Genomic DNA, 20,621 nt, shown 5'->3' on the forward strand with positions numbered 1-20,621 from the left:
GTGTAAACTGTGTGTGCGTGCACTTTGCGTGTGTGTTGATGTTGTGGGTGCCGTTCCGTTCCACTCGTCGTAGAACAGGCCAAGTCCGCCGCGTTTGTTTGGCCCGGTGTTCCGGTTCGTGTCCGTCGGTCGCGGGTGTTCCGGTGGTGTCGGTTGATTAGCTGAGAGTGTTGTGTTTTAGATGGATGTGCTGTGATTGTCTGGAATTCCAGGTTGGGAAGAGTTCGGTTCGCGGAATGTTGGTTGTGTGCTACGTGTAATGATGATGCTGCATCCAGTGATAAAACAAAAAGAAGCACTTCTTGAGTAATTTAGGTTTAAAGAATCATTGTGATTGTGCTTGAATCGACGGTGCGAAGGCACTTGAGACAACACCACGATCCAGTCAGTCAGCGAGCCGCAGAAGAGGTTCCCTCTCATACCCAACTCCTCCGGGAACGGAAGACCACCGCAATTAGGTATTGGCAGCGCCTCAAATAAGCAAACATGGCTCAAGTACTGCGTCCCTAGACTGTTTAGAGCAAGCCGACTTAAGTCAGTATTCAAGCGGCTTCGATTGCGTTCGGTTCCCAAGTTCTTCCCTGCCGCACAAAATATCTCGTATTCAGGCCACGCGCGTATGGTCAGTTCCTCCTTGCGAAAATGAGGTCACCCGCGGGAGCCATCGGCAGAAGATTTGCGAAATTTCTTGGAACAATCTTCGACGGCGGCAAGGAAGCCGAAGGGAAGGGTCCCACGTACGAGCGGCTAGCCCAAGAACCGCTAAACGGCGTTGGTCATTTTCATCACATGCAGCACAAGGTAGTACTGAGAAATAGAGAGACGATGTTTTGATGGACGTGGCCGCTAACAAGACAAGAGATGTTGCTAACAAAACTCACACACAACTCATGGAATGAGAGAAGAGGGACGACACGCGGTGGAGAATGTAAAATATTGGATCGATCACGCGCGCGACAATGGTCAAATCGGCCGCGCGCGCGAGAGAGAGAGAGTAAATTGTTAGGAGAAGAACCGTATTATTGGTGGATGGACATTGCGTTGACTTAACTGCGCTTCCAGAGCCACCGACTGTGCGGTGTCGTTCCACCTCTTCTGGCTAACATTCCTCCTTCTTCTTCTCCTGGGTCTAGTTTGAAGCTCGCTTTGTGCTGGTTGAGGTCTTAACTTTGTAGTTCTTTGAACTCTTCATCTGTTCTTGATGGAGGCTTTCTCTACTAATTGTTGTTTCAATACTCTAACACAATTAACTTTTCTGCAAACCAAATTTGGACAATATTGCATCACAGGTGTACAAATTCAATCATGCAAATAAGTTAAAAATATATCACAAACATGTTGATTTCCAGCTTTGCGCGCATCAATTCACTCCAAAATAGAACTCTAAATATTCAAATGCTTTCGATTGCCAAGCCACCGAACAAAAAAAAATTATCCACCTAGCGATAATTGATTATTTTTGCTTTCGTTTTTCATTAAAAACACAGTGACGTCAAACGTAGAACAGACAAAATTATTGAATGACTCAGCATTGTGCAACAAATGGGTTTTAAATTAAACAAGAAGTGTTATATTTGCCAAGGGTTGTTACAAATTTATTTCATAACAGTTACTGATAAAATTGTTATTATTTTTTTTTACTTTTGTCTTCTTTTTATTCGGGTTACAGCCCAGTTAACTACCTACTTTTAAGGTGAAATATAAAAATTACTACCTGTGATCATTCATCATGTCAAACATTTTTTGAAACATTATTTTAAGATTTTCAAAATCAACACTTAACGTATTAAATGGGATGATTTCAAATCATTTGGTAATAAAATTGAAAATATATTAATCAAAAGGTTGACGCGAGTTTCACATTCAAACCTTACAAATCCTATGAATAGTTCCCAAGATAAAATCCATTAAAGATTGAGGTCCAAATGTGTAGCACTTAGAAACACTTTTTGATAGCTTTTTTTTCTTCCAAGGCCATATTTAAGCAAGTGAAGGTCAAGAAAGAGATTTTTTTAATATTTTTCCTGAAAATATCAATTTAAGGATGGCTTCAACTCAAAAACTATTATAACAAAATCGCAAAAGTACTTTTTGATTTCAAAATAAATCTAAAATCCAAAAAAAGATTTTTCGATTTTTTTTTCGGAGAACTATTTGTACTTCCAGTGAAAAATATAATTTTAATGACGAACTCCTCGTCACGGTAGATGCAAACAAGCAGAAAAATATTTTGTACGATCAGCCTGTACGAGGTTTGATTAAACAAAAATTTTGTTGAATCTAATCAACGCCGATTTTGCGTTGAAACAAACCTTGATTTTCTCAATTCCACAAAAATCTTTTGCTGTTTCGAAAAACTTGCTTTGACGTTTAGCGTTGATTCAACAAAAATCTTGATTTTCAATTCAACAAATTGTTTTGTTGACTCCAATATGCCTTATTTTTCTGCGTGAACAAAGATCGAGCTGGAGCTGTCACTGTCCCTGCAAAATATGTTGGCTGTCATCGGTCGGTCGGCCTTAAAAAAACAGCTGTATTAGTCGCATGACGAACAACTTTTGCGAGAAAAAGAAAGCAGATTTCTGATGCATTTTTTTTATGAGCAATTCTCTACGAAATCGGTCTTTTTTCTTCAATTTTAATTTTTGTATTTTTTAATCCGGCTGAAACTTTTTTGGTGCCTTCGGTATGCCCAAAGAAGCCATTTTGCATCATTAGTTTGTCCATATAATTTTCCATACAAATTCGGCAGCTGTCCATACAAAAATGATGTATGAAAATTCAAAAATCTGTATCTTTTGAAGGAATTTTTGATCGATTTGGTGTCTTCGGCAAAGTTGTAGGTATGGATACGGACTACACTGGAAAAATAATACACGGTAAAAAAATTTGGTGATTTTTATTTAACTTTTATCACTAAAACTTGATTTACAAAAAACACTATTTTTATTTTTTTATTTTTGATATGTTTTAGAAGACATAAAATGCCAACTTTTCAGAAATTTCAGGTTGTGCAAAAATCACTGACCGAGTTATGAATTTTTAATCAATACTGATTTTTCAAAAATCGAAATTTTGGTCGTAAAGTTTTCAACTTCATTTTCGATGTAAAATCAAATTTGCAATCAAAAGTACTTTACTAAAATTTTGATAAAGTGCACCGTTTTCAAGTTATAGCCATATTTAAGTGACTTTTTGAAAATAGTCGCAGTTTTTCATTTTTAAATTAGTGCACATGTTTGCCCAGTTTTGAAAAAATATTTTTGAAAAGCTGAGAAAATTCTCTATATTTTGCTTATTCGGACTATGTTGATACGACCTTTAGTTGCTGAGATATTGCAATGCAAAGGTTTAAAAACAGGAAAATTGATGTTTTCTAAGTTTCACCCAAACAACCCACCATTTTCTATCGTCAATATCTCAGCAACTAATGGTCCGATTTTCAATGTTAATATATGAAACAATTGTGAAATTTTCCGATCTTTTCGAAAAAAATATTTTTGGAATTTTCAAATCAAGACAAACATTTTAAAAGGGCGTAATATTGAATGTTTGGCCTTTGTGAAATGTTAGTCTTGATTTGAAAATTCCAAAAATAGTTTTTTCGAAGAGATCGGAAAATTTCACAAATGTTTCATATATTAACATTGAAAATCGGACCATTAGTTGCTGAGATATTGACGATAGAAAATGGTGGGTTGTTTGGGTGAAACTTAGAAAACATCAATTTTCCTGTTTTTAAACCTTTGCATTGCAATATCTCAGCAACTAAAGGTCGTATCAACAAAGTCCAAATAAGCAAAATATAGAGAATTTTCTCAGCTTTTCAAAATATTTTTTCAAAACTGGGCAAACATGTGCACTAATTTAAAAATGAAAACTGCGACTATTTTCAAAAAGTCACTTAAATATGGCTATAACTTGAAAACGGTGCACTTTATCAAAATTTCAGTAAAGTACTTTTGATTGCAAATTTGATTTTACATCGAAAAATGAAGTTGAAAATTTTACGACCAAAATTTCGATTTTTGAAAAATCAGTATTGATTAAAAATTCATAACTCGGTCAGTGATTTTGCACAACCTGAAATTTCTGAAAAGTTGGCATTTTATGCCTTCTAAAACATATCAAAAATAAAAAAATTAAAAATAGTGTTTTTTGTAAATCAAGTTTTAGTGATAAAGTTAAATAAAAATCACCAAATTTTACCGTGTATTATTTTTTCCAGTGTAGTCCGTATCCATACCTACAACTTTGCCGAAGACACCAAATCGATCAAAAATTCCTTCAAAAGATACAGATTTTTGAATTTTCATACATCATTTTTGTATGGACAGCTGCCGAATTTGTATGGAAAATTATATGGACAAACTAATGATGCAAAATGGCTTCTTTGGGCATACCGAAGGCACCAAAAAAGTTTCAGTCGGATTAAAAAATACAAAAAAAATCGAATGACCGAAATCCTAGAGAACTGCTCTTATGAAGAAGAAATGCAATCCGAGATTTTGGGGTCTACCGATTCCTTACACCATAGCCACCTCTGTGCATGTTATTTCCGACTTTTTCTAAGAAAATCTATAAAATCAACACAATTTCAGCATTTTAATGAATATGCATTTCAAGATAATGATGAATTTTGCTTCATACGACTGCCAAATATCTCTGGGCCTAATTTCAGAAGGTTTGCTGATGTAGTTCTCGAGATACAACCAGTTTAAAATGTTATTTTCGACTTTTTCTTAGGAACTGTTATAAAAAGTTGGAAATAACATTTTAAAATGGTTGTATCTCGAGAACTACATCAGCAAACCTTTTGAAACTTGGTCCAAAGATACTTGGCAGTCTTATAAAGCCAAATTCATCATTATCTCGAAATGCATATTTTTTAAAATGCTGAAATTGTAATGATTGATTTTCTTAGAAAAAGTCGGAAATAACATTTCAAAACGGCTGTATCTCGAGAACTAGATCTGCAATCCTTCTGAAACTTGTCCCAAAGATACTTGACAGTCATTTGAAGCAAAAAACATCATTATCTCGAATTGCATATTCTTTGGAATGCTAAAATTTAAAAGATTGTTTTGGTTTTCTTTTCTATCTCGAAAACTACATCAGCGAATGTTTTCATTATTTGCACAGAGGTACGCTATGGTGTAAGGAATCGATAGACCCCAAAATCTCGGATTGCATTTTTTTTTTCATAATAACGATATTTTGAACACCGTGCTATCTGGATTCGATCGCTTAGTAAAGGGAAGGTAGATCGCCATCATCACAAGCTGGACCTTATCATGACATCTTAGGGAGGCCCGAAAATTTGCACCTTTTGTCCTCTAAAAAATATCAAAAAATGAAAAAAAAAATGAATTGAATTGAGTTTTTGTAATAAAAAGTTACCTACAACCTACAACTTTGCCGAAGACACCAAACCGGAAAAACGTTAACTTAGCGTAGATTTAAAAATATTCTAATTCTTGCGTCAAGGTTACTTATTTAGAAACATTTCCATTGTAGAAGATTAGATTTTTGCAATGGATTAAAATGAGGTGTTTCGTGAGTATTTAATTGCACACCAAACGTGTTAAAAACTGCTTTACCAGGTCCTTAAAAGTCCTTAAAAGAAAATCAAAAATTATTTTTTTTTCGAAAAGGTCCTATCAACATTTGGAAATAAACAGTTAACTTAATTCCATATTGACAGTTCATAATTGAGACCGCTTTGCTAACTATTCAGCAGGTAAATATATCTTTGTTTTACTAATTTTGACAATACAATTAGAATCATAGTTTGATTGTTAAGAAAAAAAAATAAGTTATATAAATCATCAAAACCATTAAAGAACAAATGTGAAATTATTTCAAAGCGGTTAAATACATCTATCATTTGCAACAGTTGTACTAGTTTGTTCAATTCGTGACAAAGGACACCGCACAATCGAAACGAAAGTTCATACAAACTGTTGTCGTAATCTTCTCCCCAATCACACAGGGGGGAGGACACACACACACACACACACATACACACGACCATGATGTGCACCGTGTCAGCGAGTGGTGTTATCAAAATACACACCCATACAAAAGCCTGGCCTGCAATCAGCTCGGAGGAAATAAAATATTTTTGTTTTTCTTTTCCTCTTTTCCCTATAATTCTTCGTAAGAGATACATACATACACAAAAACAGCTCAGGCGATGGCAAGGCCACAAACGCACACATTCTCAGCCAAACAAAGTCGTCCTTTCTCTCTCAAGAGAGAAAGAGCGACAAAGCTTTTCCTCGAGTTTTCCACGCTCTCTCAACCGGCGTTTGGGTGGAAGATGACACACAACTGACAACAGCAACAACTGTAACTGTTTTGCAGGGAGAGAGGGAGAGGAACAGGACAACCAAAAGTGTGGAACCACGTAGACAAGATACAGGGAGAGAGAGAGAGTTATCCTGGAAAGAGAAGATAGTTTTTCTGGGGAAAGAAAGTTTGTTGGTGAGAGATTACATCTTGGGTAGTTGCCAGATTTAAAACTTTTTCATTTGAAGATGTTTGAAATTTAATTAGGAACTTGACCTAATTTTTACTACATGAGCAATTCTCTGAGATTTCGATCATTCGATTTTTTTGTATTTTTTAATCCGGCTGAAACTTTTTTGTTGCCTTCGGCATGCTCAAAGAAGCCATTTGCATCATTAATTGTCCATATAATTTTCCATACAAATTTGGCAAATTTGGACTACACTGAAAACAATATATGCAGGTTTTTTTGGTGATTTTTAATTTCACTCTTTGTCACTGAAACATTTTTTGTAAAAAAACACTTTTTTTTATTTTTTTTTATTTTGGTATGTTTTAGGGGACATAAAATGCCAACTTTTCAGAAATTTCCAGGTTGTGCAAAAAATCTTTGACCGAGTTATGAATTTTCGAATCAACACTAATTTTTTCAAAAAATCGAAATGTTGGTTGCAAAAATTTTTCAACTTCATTTTTCGATGTAAAATCAAATTTGCAATCAAAAAGTACTTGAGTGTAATTTTCATAAAGTGCACCGTTTTCAAGTTATAGCCATTTTTAGGTAACTGTTTTGAAAGGAGTCGCAGTTTTCCATTTTTTTTAAATTGGTGCACATGTTTGCCCACTTTTGAAAAAAATATTTTTGAAAAGCTGAGAAAATTCTCTATATTTTGCTTTAATCAACTTTGTTGATACGACCTTTAGTTGCTGAGATATTGCCATGCAAAGGTTTAAAAAGCAGGAAAATTTATGTTTTAAGTCTCTCCCAAACAACCCACTATTTTCTAACGGTGATATTTCAGCAACTAATGGTCCGATTTTCAATGTTAAGATATGAAACAATCGCAATTTTTCGATCTTTCCGAAAAAAATATTTTCATTTTTTTTAATCAAGACTAACATTCCAGCGTAATATTGAATGTTTGGCCCTTTTGAAATGTTAGTCTTGATCTGGAAATTTTAAAAGTATTGTTTTCGGAAAGATCGGAAAATTACACGAATGTTTCATATTTTAACATTGAAAATCGGACCATTAGTTGCTGAGATATCGACGTTAGAAAATGATGGATTTTTTGGGTGAGACTTAGAAAACATCAATTTTCCTGCTTTTTAAACTTTTGCATGGAAATATCTCAGCAACTAAGGGTCGTATAAACAAAGTTCAAAAAAGCAAAATATAGAGAATTTTCTCAGCTTTTCAAAAATATTTTTTTCAAGAGTGGGCAAACATGTGCACTAATTTAAAAAAAATACTATTGCGACTATTTAAAAAAATCCTAAATATGGCTATATCTTGAAAACGGTGCACTTTATGGATATTTCACTCAAGTACTTTTTGATTGCAAATTTGATTTTACGTCGAAAAATGAAGTTGAAAATTTTTGAGACCAATAGGGGAAATATGCCCATTTTAATCACTTTAAGCCGTTCGACCAATTCTCATCACTTTTGCCGTTTTCCACTATTAAATCCACATTTTCAGATGTATCAACAACGGGGAGTTGCTTGCTCACTTTTTGTTGAGATAGTTATTACTTTGGAATAGTCAAAAACACTTTATGGCAGCTGTAATTCATAATCAAAGTGCTGATAGGCCGATAATAGAAATAGGCTGAGAAAGGGTATAGTTCCCCTATTTCGATTTTTTGAAAAAAATAGTGTTGATTCGAAAATTCATAACTCGGTCAAAGATATTTTGCACAACCTGGAAATTTCTGAAAAGTTGGCATTTTATGTCCCCTAAAACATATCAAAAATAAAAAAAATAAAAATAGTGTTTTTTGTAAATCAAATAAAAAAAAAAATAAAAAAAAAATAAGACAACCTGAGTTCGCCGGGATGCAACCCCTTTTTGGAAATTTATGTGTATGATTAGCGTTGGTTGTTTTGGATCCAATAGTTATGCTACCCAAAGGCAGTGTTGAAGTGATAAAAAAGATTCAATTCGCTTCGCTTATTAGTTCAATTAAAACAAACTTGGAGTTTTGGCCGGAAGGAAATAAGCACACGTGCAGTGAAGTGCTTGTAATGTGACGTGCTTAAGAAAATGTCAAGCACCCCAAACGAATCGCGTGCTGTGTTTCATCATAGACACTAAAAAATGTGGGTGCTATGATTTAAGTAAAGCACGGCCCCTTAGTTTTTTGCACTGCACTGTGCTAATTCATCTACCCTGGTCCTAAGTCCTTGTCCTTGTGAAGATTTAATTGTTTTTAAAATAAAATGTATTGGCATTTTTTTTTTGAATTTTTTTGGTGTTTTTGGCCAGTTCTATATGACAGCCTTGATTTTTTAGTCTCGTAAATCAATGTTTCTACAGGAAAGCTCGTCCAATTTCCCATAAGTTTGCCACAAGTCTCCGACTCTGAATACAACTTCGCTTCCTTCCTTCAAAATATCCTAATATAATCTGGAGGCAAAATAAATAAACTGCAGCCAAACCTGATAAGTCTTCTGCAAACATTTTCTATTTTTTTTTAACAGAATCAAATATATTTTGCAACGTTTATTTTCTCTTTTGAAGAAAAATGTTGTTTTTTGTCCATTGCAATTTTTTGGATTATTTTTTAAGTATTTTGTAGATTAAAATAATAAAATACTAAATTTTCCAAAACTGATCATCCCCACAATTCTCTCTCAAGAACTTTACGGTTCTCCCCTTCCCGAAAATGCTCTCCCTCTCTCACACTCACTCACACTGTCACAGTCCAGTGAAAAAGCTGGTGGGAAAAACTGGCGCAGCTTTTCCGTGCAAGCAGCCTCAGCAGGAAGGACATTTGTGCCGCTGCGGTCGTCGTGCGCGGACTGCGGCAAATTCGCGGATTCTCCCCCAAGGATCAGATCTCAAACAGAAGTGAAATTGTGGAGTGCGGGTGAAAACTATCACCCCTTTTTTGCTGCGGTTGGTGGGTGGAAAAAAGGATATAATTTCCACAACTGCTCCCCCTTGCAGCCCAAAAGTTGTGAGCGTGTGTTGGTTTGTTGGTGAATTTTGTACACCCAACAGGAGAGGTGAAAATTGTGAAACATTCTGGAATTTCGACCTCCCCTCTGCGAGGATGATGAGTAATAATACTGTTGAGTTTCGTTCTGAGCAGGAAAAAAGTTGATTTGATACAAAGCGCTTCTGCTTCCGGTGGCAAACTGGGAAAGTTTGGGCAAAAAGTGCGTTTGTGTTGGTGAGTGAGTGAGGGAAAACTTGTTGTGAAAAGGATCGTGAAAAACATCCCCGCAGCTGAAAAAAAAGCACAAAAAAGCAGTTTCGAGCCGTCGATGCGTCACGATGACTGACGACAAGGCAATGGAAAAAGTAAATATTCCTTCTCAGTTTCGTTCAACCTATTCTGTAGTTTCAAAAAAAAAAAAAGTTCTTTCAAATTGGTCACAGAGAAAACCCACGTGACACACCGTGAAAAAGCAATAACTTTCCTTCACATGTCGAGGTCACGGTTGTTGCACACAGAGCAAAGCACCTGGCTCGTAGTCGTAATATTGGTATCTTTGTTTGAACGACGCCGCAACCGCAATACGAATGATAACCTAAATTGATAAACGTCGTGAGCTCGTCAGAACGGAACTATCACAGGGACGGTTCAGGGTGACGACTTGTTCTGTGATTGTTGGATCATTTCTCATGATGTGCTTGAATACGTGTAGCATAAAAGTTTCATAAAAAATGGTTCAATATAATCAGAGATATGCCCAATTTCTTAAAATAAAAAGTGACTTTCTCCAAAATTTCTGGTTTTAATTCCCTTTCACACAATATACTTTTAGGGAACTTTTTCTCATTTCAAAAAAGCTAGAAATTTGGGTTCGGAAACTTTTTACTGGAAGTGAAATATGGGTGGAACATGTAATTTAGGGTCTAGTCTCTTAAGGCATATTCATATGAAATTTTAGAAGAAATTTGATTGATATGTACTTAAATCCATCGATGTTGAGTGATCTTTCTTGAAAAAAAAAATTATAAAATCTGAAGAAAAAACTTGTAATTTTTTTTTCGATTCATCTCGCAAAACGTTGAAAAAAAAAAAACAAAAAAAAAAACAAATAAAAGTAAAAAAAGTTGAATGTTTTTTAGACAAATTATAAGAAATTTGGTGAACCTGTCGTTTTTTTCGGAAATGGATACTTATGACGGCTATGTAAAAATATCATAATATTAAAAAAAATCATAATCATTAAGCATTGGTAATTCCGTCGTGAAACTACTTAGTTTTCTTGTCATTCTCGAACGACGAAAAAGCCTACTTTTCTTTACTAAAAATAGTAGAATGAAAAATTAATGCCTTTCAATACCAGTGAAAAAAGTTCAACTTTTTAGCACTGAAATGGGTGCTGAAAAGTTGTTGTTTTTTTAAATTGAATATATATTTATTGAACATGCTTATAATAGGGGAAGGTGGGGCAAGACGACCATATGGGGCAAGAGGAGCAATCGCTCGTAAGGCCGTAATTTTTACAATTTCGATTATTTCCAGTATGAGGAATTGTTGCTAGCAATGCAATTAGCTGGTTCTACTACCACATAACCGCCAAAACGACGTAAACGCCACGGGGCATAAGATTGAATGAAGTTTTTTTCAAAACCTTTGTTTCCTTATAATATTTGGAAAGTACAAAATAAGGCTTAGGGTTCGTTTTAAGGCTCATTTTAACAAAATGCATTTTTTCCTAGATCAGTAGTGTACCTACCAATGACTTGCACCTATTATAAAGTATGATTTAACTTTTGGTTATTTTTGTAGAGAGCTTTTCAAAAATCTTGTTTAGGTGGGGCAAGTGTATCATATGGATTTTTAGTATGGAAAAATACGAATTGCTGCAGCAATATATTTTATTGTGAAAAAAATAAATAAAAGTTCTTTAAAACTGATAAACAATTGTTTAAAAAATTGTCCATATACGATATAATAATATCATGGAAATTTACTTTTTATCATCCAAGTAATTTTTTTTCGTAAAAACGCTCAAATTTTTAGTTAAATATTATTTGTTTATCTTAAAATGAAAGAAACGTTTCAAATACATCCAATTCTGATGTATCTAAGTGATAATAGCTCAATTGTTAGTAAATTAACATGTTTTTTCATCCATTGTTCTTCTTGCCCCAACGGGTTGTTCGTCTTGCCCCACTAGTTGAGTAGGACGTACGAAAAATCAAAAATTTTAAAATCAATTTTTTACAATAAAAAACAGATTTTTTAAAAACTTCTTCTATCAAAGTCTCAGTCAAGACCTGAAATAAGATGATTCTAAAAAATCCGACACACTTTTTAACGTTTTTAATGAGTTATAACGAGCATTTCCTTAGCTTGTTACACTTGCCCCACTTTCCCCTACTTACATTTCATTTACATTCTAAGTGATATGGCTAGACGCTCTTCATCTTTGTTGTACTTTTTGTTTTATTGTTAACTGTTCACATTATTTCAAATTGTTTTCCTTTTTTGCACATTTGGGTAAAAATTGAAAAGTTGAACTTTTCAGCACTAGTATTGAAAAGTAATATTTTTCAACGTTTTTTTTGTTTTGTTCGGTGAATTTACTTAGCACATGGATGTGCACATGGCATAAAATTCCATCCAAAAAGCGTTTTTCTGAAATGCATAAAATGTTGCAAGCAACTCGTTGCAAAACTTGATTTTTTCAGCACTCGTCGTATTTATCCAATTCGGTAAATCTCGTTGGATAAATGTACGACTCGTGCTGAAAAAATATTCTTTTTGCAACTTGTTGCATAAACTACTATTTCCATACTTCTTTATGGATCAAAAGATGATTTTTTGATCATATAAAAAAAATCGAAAATTCAAAAATGCGGGTTGTGGAAATTCAAGGTTTAGTAATTTTCCCGAAAAATATATATTTTCCGTTTCTCAGGAAATTTGTAAATTTTCCGGGAATTCCCGAAATTCAAGCGGAAGTATACATTTTCTCAACTTTTGTTGAAAATGCCCTGAAAAAAAATTATGAAGAAATTCAACATGATTTTGTTCAAATAAATTTATTGTTTAGTCCACATAAAATTAATCGGATGATCAGAAATGTTGATATCAAGATTTATTTCTGGTAATATTAATTTCTGAAGCAATTGGAAATAGATCTTACCAAATGGAAATAAACTACTCGATGTTGGTGTAATTCAATTAAAAAGTTTATAAACCCCTTACCGCCAAAGTAAAATTACCATTTTTTTCGTTTTTGTTTACCATGATCAAATGAGATGAAAATCGAATTGGTATCGTTAAATATTGCAAATAGGTTTGTGCATATTTACTTCAATTTGTTTAATACCTAGTATTAAAGAAATTACCATTTGAAGTGAAAGAATTATGGAGCACTGGTGCAAAAAAGAGTGTTAGAGGTTTAAATAGAAAAAAAATGGAAGACTGATTGTAAAATGATGCTAATTTATCGTAGAATTTAAATCATGTTTATGTGTTGTGGAAAAGCTTTCAGCCAAAGTCAATTATAAACCTGAAAATCATGTGACATATTAAAACCATGAAAAATCATTGAAAAACTACTTTGTATTGGTTGAGAGGTGCCCAAAAATTACAATAATTTTTTTAAAACTTGAAACTTTGAAACTTGAAACAAACATGAAAAGTTACATTTTAAGGAAAAACTATGTATGACCACCAGTATGATTTGTTTTAGAAAAGTAATTTGTCATGAAAAACATAATTTCTGCATTTTTTCTTCATTTAACTTTATGTGACAAAGCCAGGGATGGAATAATCGCAAAGAAATCAATTTCGCTTGCGAACTTTCTTCACCCGTGAAAGAGAGAGGAGGTAAATCACGCAAAAAAAAATCGCTTCCGAAAATCTCAAAGAAAATCAATCTGCTGATGATTTTTTGTGAATTTCCTTGTCAGCACCACTTAATAATATTTATTTCACTTTGTTTACACACATTGCCCATCTACAAAATGTGACAGGTCATTTTTCGACGTGTGACGTTACACTTGCAAGTGTAGTGGTGAAAAAGATGTTCCGCCGAATAATCAAGATGATGATTTTTTAGATTCTGTTTACCGATCTTTCGTGCGCGAGAGAGGAGAGCCATACTCCTTTCGGATTTTTTCTCTTGATGAACCTCCAGAGATTTTCTTTTTATGCTGATTATTTCATCGCTGGTCAAAGCAAACTCTCTTAAACTGATAACGGAGACAAGTTTATAATAAATGTTATAATTGTGGAGTATATATATATGGATTCATCTTGCTCACTGTAAAAAAACTGCGACAAAAAAATACTCTTCATAAAAATATACCATAGATATTTTTTTTGATTTATCGAACGATTTGAACTTATAAAATTAAAAAATTGACATTTTCTTGTAGTTGTATGATGTTTTACATGCAGTCAATTGATCTTCAGTCTTATTTTTACCATTAAAGTAGCAAAATATTAATCAGAACCAAGATCAGAACAATTTTCAATAAATTTAAAGTTTCCCGGGAATTAACAGGAAATTGGTTGAAAATTTCCCGTTTCCCGGGAAATTTGTAACCCTGGGAAATTAGACGCTCTATTTAGTGATGAAAAATTAATGAAAAAACTGGTAATTTTTCTTAGGGTGTAACTATTTTTTCTCAATAGTTCTAACCATTACCTACAACTACGCCGAATACAAAAATCAATCAGAAACTTTCTTCCTAAGATACAGATTTTCGAATACAGTCCAGACTCGATTATTCTAAGGTTTATATAAGACTTCGGATAATTGAATCATGAACCAATTTTTTTCCGTGTTTTATTTTAATTTTCTTACTTTTAACATTAAACTCGGATTGTGCGACTCAATTTTAGCCAAATTTGAATAGTTAATAGAAACATTTTTAATGAGTTCAGCGTAGTTTGAGGATCATACTAAAGCTCGACAAGCAAAAATAAGACCGTCAGATAATCGAGTCTGGCCTGTATCTACAAACAACTTTTGTATGGATTGCTATCAAAACTATACGAAGACTTGTATGGGAAAACCAATGATGCAAAATGGCTTTTTTGGGCATAGAAAAGCCTTTTAAAAATTTCAATTAAATCAAAAATACAGCAAATTAAATGTCTTGAAATCCGAAATCCGATTGTTTTATAAGTCTTGGCTGTACTTTCACATAATTTCGCTGCCGTCCTGCGGGATTGGACCACACACACACTGTGTAAAACTAAGGTCGTGTCATAGATTAAAGTCAGTTTTTTTTGTTTTGGTTTAGCTGTCACCCTGCACCTTCCACCGCCTTGGTGGGTGCTAAATATGTGTTTTTACTTGCAACTTTACACCGCAGGTGTTCCGCCCCCTCCAGTCAATGGCTATTAATGTAAAGCGAAAACAACGGATGTTGTTCAGCGGTGTCAAGAATACTTCCACACAGCAAGTTTTGCAACCCAGAACTTGTATCGACAAAAAATCAGTATTCTTCACGGTGCACTGACTTTCTCTTACATGCACGGAATATATCGATGGGAACCATGACAAGTGTGTTTCCTCGACTGAGGATCAGGAAAGCGGATGCCATTAGCAGTTAGTCGCTGGAATCTCCAACGCATAAACCCCAGTATTGAACGGAGGAAAGGACACCCTCAAGTCGGTATCGAAGCGTGTTCGGGTTCTGGCACTTTGGCTCCACTTTTATTGATCCATTAATCATTTTTGTGGCGCTCTTTTTTTTCTTGCTGCTTTCCATCGAGGAGGGAAACCCCGACTATATGTTGTGGGAATAATTTATGAATATGCAGGCGTAATGCATTTTGCAATGGTGGCATACCGTGGACCCCAAACTAAAAGGGGGGGGGGGGATAACGGAAATGGCGCCATTAAATGACGTCCCTGAATGTCATCTTGTGACAAATTAGTCTTGGTGGGTTAGGGTGTAAAGGTTGGAGGTTATTTGATAGAGCGAAATCTATCATAATTATTGCAAGAAGCTTAGTATTGTTTGGAGTGCTCAGCTGAGAAAAAAATATTTCGTTCAAAATGTTTTGAACAACTTGAAAAAAGTACAACTTGGCCACTGTTCAAAAAGTTAAACAACACAAAATTAATAATAGCTCAAATAAGATCTGTGGAATTTAAGACAATATATCGACGTCGTCGTGCTATCTTGTCGCACCCGCCATTTTGACGTTCCGAGAAAAACGTGTTTTAATGTTTGACCTTGAATATTCAAAAACGAGAGCACGCAATGTAAACAATAACAAACACGTTTTGTTTGGCTCACCATTCTGTGCATTCTCCCAAAGTTTGGTTGAAGTTGGTTGCTGGAGTCCCGAGTTATAATTACAAAGGTTTACGGTAGTCTAGCTTGTACGTGCGACAAACGCATCCTGATTTTCCTGGCCTGAAATCCCTTTGGCCTTTTGTCGCACTTACATCAATTTTCATGGAGTGACAAGATAGCACGACAAGATTAAAACTACTTTCATATGTAAAGTGACAAAAATGCACGGAGTTTTTTCGGTTTTTGTTGAATATCTCAGGATTGAAATCGAATTTTGGGGATCTGTGAAGGTCAAAAGGTGAGGCATTGTGAGCTGCACAAAATGGCGTTCTTAACTCAATTTGGCCCAAAATGCACGTACGACGAGTTAGCACGATGGCGACGATATGTTTTAAGTAGAGCGTCCAATTTCCCGTCCCGGGAAAAAAAATCCCGGGAATTCCCGGGATTTCCCGGAAAAAAATATTTCCCGTTTCCCGGGAAATTTGTAAATTTCCCGGGAATTCCCGAAATTCAAGCGGAAGTTTACATTTTCCTAACTTCTTGGCACATTTTTTTTTAATTTTCAAAAAAAAAATGAAAACACTTAATTTTATTTTATTTAATTCAATTTCATGTTCTTATAACTTATCAGTTCGTCTGAAAATACACGTCAAGGAATATTTCAGATAATATTAGTTTCTGACTTGTTTTCGGAAGCTTTTACAACTGGGATCTTGTTTATTCGTAAAGCAACACAAATTACGATATTTTGGAATGAAAATTAACTATTATAATTCTGGTTAGGTTTTTAAACGAAAATTGTTGTTATATCATCTGAAAATATGGTACCTCTTTTTGCGAAGATCAAAATTAAGTTTTTTTCCCGATTATGTTTACCATGGCCAAATTGAATGAAAATTGAAAAAAATATCATTTGATGTTTCAAAGAGGGTTGTGCAAGAAGAATTTGGTTAATTTGTTTAAAAGTGTTTACAGTTTAATATAAAGAATTTACACTAACAGAGCGTAAGCGGAATTAATATGAAACTACTTTTATTGATTTGAAAATTCTTTTAGCCGAAGTCATTTTTTAAGCTGAATCATTATAAAACTACTTCGTATTGTATAGAAGGTGTACAAAAAATGCAAACTTATTTAAAAATTTAGCTCCAAATATTTAAAAACTTTGAGTTGTGATTTCATAAAAAAAATGTTTTTAGTGAAAAGGCAGTTTTAAGGTGAATTCAATGCGTAAGATTTGTTATGGACAAAAAGATTTGTCAACAAATCCATATTTTCTTCATGATTTTTTTTTTTCATTTCAACGTCATCTCAATATTATTCTTTATCATGTTCTCTCAAACTGTTCACAACTCCATAATTAATTGCAAATTTATGGTTTTGAAGCATGGATTGATTTCACTCGCTTTCCAAACACTGTGATTAGAAAAATAATACTGCACAAAAATACTAATGATTATTTTTTTTAGAACACTGTTGTACGAATTGGAAGCCAATAAATTTAGAATATGTATATATTTTCTTGAATAATGATTATTAAATTGATATTTTGTACAATTTTGTTGAAGAACAATTTTCGATAAATTTGAAATTTCCCGGGATTTCCCGGGATTTCCCGGGAAATTTGTTAAAAATTTCCCGTTTCCCGGGAATTCTGTAATTCCGGGAAATTGGACGCTCTAGTTTTATGGTGATAGGTGTCCTTCACTTTTGGGGCAATGATGGTTCTGAATTCAGGGTCCAGAAATAGTAAATTGAAATGAAAAAAATAATCACGATATGAAAAAAACCATTTTTTGATAGAAACATTTTGAATCAAGATTTGTATGTTTTTCTAAAATAAACATGGTCGCCAAATGGCCGATCGGAAATGATGCTTTTCAGAGCCTTAAAGCAATTGCTTAGAACTTACTGAGCCTATCAAAATTGTGAATACATTTTAAATTTCTTGGTAGTTTTACAGTCTTATTACAATGTGTTCAAAGCACGGACGAACGGACATGACACCAGGAACAAATTTTCTTTAAATTTCTGAAGCAAACTATCACTTGCGCCATCTACATTCAAGTTGTCGAAGTAGCATCGCGCAATTACGCATGATTTCTCAAAATGTTTCATGCAGTAATTAATTAAAACATTTAGCATTGGTATGGTGCTAGTAACAGTTATTTTGACATTAAGTTTGTCTTTATGATTCTATGTAATTTATCGTGGATACTAAAATTGCCGACAAATTGATAGAAATGGTATTTTTAACATAAATTCATACGACAATTTCAAAAAATGCCCATGGAATAGCATCATCAGCTGGCTTTGTTTACGTTTTAAACCACGTGGCGCGAAGATTTTGACATAAGCGAACTCGCTTGTGCAGGTTTTTGCCAAGAAGAAGTAAAAGAAAACCTGCTTCACCCGAGCATGGGTAAATAACAAGGGAAATGCGTAATAATACCTTTCTCTGGTATCAATACCAAATTTTGGTATTCCTGGACCCTTTAAAATTTGTCTTAAGGATTATGCAAGAGCAAAATGTGGTATCATACCAATTTAAGGTATTGTTTTGATATTGCATAATTGCAGAATTTGTCAATGATCGAACACCACATTTTGGTATTCTTTTGATATTACTGTATTTTATCAAATTCCTCTGCAACTATGGGAAAATTTTGACCAATTTTGACAAAATAATTAATTTTGCGCTATAATGATGTCTCAAAGTGAATGCTTTTATTGAAAACCGGTAATTTTAAACTTGATTGCAAACATTTTTGATATACCCCCTATAGAAATGACTTGTAATTGTGGAAAATATTCTAAGTCAGGATGGCACATTTTGGTATTATTTTGGTATTAAAGTGTTTTATCAAATTCCTCTGAAACTATGGGAAAATTTTGACCAATTTTGACAAAATAATTAATTTTGCGCTAAAATGATGTCTCAAAGCGAATGCTTTCATTCAAAACCGGAAATTTCAAACTTGATTTTAAACATTTTTGATATACCCCCTATAGAAATGACTTGTAATTTGTAATTGTGGAAAATTTTCTAAGTCAGGATGGCACATTTTGGTATTATTTTGATATTTAAGTGTGTTATCGAATTACTCTGAAACTATGGGAAAAAAAAACGAAACTATTGGCACTACGCCCCCCGGGGCATGGCCTTCCTCTAACGTGGGATTTCTGCTCCAGCGCCTCTGACGAGACAGGAGAAACCGGGACCGACGTTTTACTTCACCATCCGATAGAAGCTCAGTGGATAAGGCGGGAATCGAACCCGCGTCTCATAGCATCATCGGGATCGGCAGCCGAAGCCGCTACCCCTGCGCCACGAGACCCACGGACCCCGGAAACTATGGGAAATTTGTTAAAAAAAAAATTACGAGTTAATTAATTTTGCGCTAAAATGACTTGAAACCCAAAAATGTTAAATATGATTTTAAAAATTAGTGTGATATACCCACTAATATTTTTTTCAAGAACGTTGAAATATCTCTAAGTCGGGATAACCAAATACTTTGAAAAACGAGTCAATCGACAGATTAATGAATTTTGGTGAATTTCAATTCAGTTTCATTTTAATAATACTTATTTTTCAATCTTGTTATTTTTCAGAAGCTTCAAGAACTTCAAGCACAGGCCGTTCATCAATGACAAATGCATTCGGTGTGGTGAAGAATATCACTAATAACAACATGGAATCATCAAGTAAGTAGATTTGGCTGTTGCATATGAATAATTTCCGTTTTTTTCACTAACTGCAACTGCTGCACTAAAAATGGTATGAAAATACCAAATTTTGGTATTACTTGTTCAAATACCAGCGACCATAATGTGCTCTTGGTTGCCCAGTAATAGATGGTAAAATACCATGAAATCATACCAAAATCATGTATGTGAAAGACCACAGAAATACCAAAATATGATTTTCCAAGGGCGCGGGAATACCTAAAAATAAAACCATGGCAATACCAAGTTTTGGTATTCAAGCAATGTTCAAAAATCCAGAAGACCTCAACTTGGTATTGAAATGGTTTTATGTTGTGGTATTATTTTACCCTTGGAATAACATGGTTTGGTATTGTTGTGCCCTTACACATACAAGATTTGGTATGATTTCATGGTATTTTACCATCTATTACTGGGCAACCAAGGGCACATTTTGGTCGCTGTTATTTGCCCAAGTAATACCAAAATTTGGTATTCCCGTGTTATTTACCCCTGCTCGGGCACTTTTTGAAACCCAGTGTCATGTCCGTTCGTCCGTCCCGAGCAGGGGTAAATAACACGGGAATACCAAATTTTGGTATTACTTGGGCAAATAACAGGGACCAAAATGTGCCCTTGGTTGCCCAGTAATAGATGGTAAAATACCATGAAATCATACCTAAGTCTTTTATGTGGAAGGGCACAACAATACCAAACCATGTTATTCCAAGGGTAGAATAATACCTCAAAATAAAACCATTTCAATACCAAGTTGAGGTCTTCTGGATTTTTGAACATTGCTTGAATACCAAAACTTGATTTTGCCATGGTTTAATTTTTAGGTATTCCCGCGCCCTTGGAAAATCAGATTTTGGTATTCCTGTGGTCTTCCACATACATAATTTTGGTATGATTTCATCGTATTTTACCATCTATTACTGGGCAACCAAGAGCACATTTTGGTACCTGTTATTTGCGCAAGAAATACCAAAATTTGGTATTTTCATACCATTTTTAGTGCAACAGTTGCAGTTAGTGAAAAAACGGAAATGATCCATATGCAACAGCCAAATCTACTCACCTGATGATTCCTTGTTGTTCTTAGTGATATTCTTCACCACATCGAATGCATTTGTCGTTGATGAACGGCCTGTGCTTGAAGTTCTTG

At 34.3% G+C, this 20,621-nt stretch overlaps 1 protein-coding gene across 3 annotated transcripts in view; it reads left to right on the plus strand.

Annotated features, from left to right (window-relative positions):
- LOC6034248 (calcium-transporting ATPase type 2C member 1) overlaps positions 1-20,621 on the plus strand; it is a 128,391-nt gene continuing 107,770 nt past the window's right edge. Inside the window, exon 1 of one of the 3 annotated variants that reach the window (XM_038251194.1) lies at positions 1-458. Coding sequence is in view for 2 of the 3 variants with exons in the window: in XM_038251192.1 (XP_038107120.1) it covers positions 643-801 (159 nt within the window). In the remaining variant the exon portion in view is untranslated. Of the gene's footprint in view, positions 802-9,271; positions 9,821-20,621 lie in introns of those variants that run through there. The other 2 variants (XM_038251192.1, XM_038251193.1) reach the window with 2 other exon arrangements.

Source organism: Culex quinquefasciatus, chromosome 2, assembly GCF_015732765.1.
Source record: "Culex quinquefasciatus strain JHB chromosome 2, VPISU_Cqui_1.0_pri_paternal, whole genome shotgun sequence".
Lineage (NCBI taxonomy): Eukaryota > Metazoa > Arthropoda > Insecta > Diptera > Culicidae > Culex > Culex quinquefasciatus.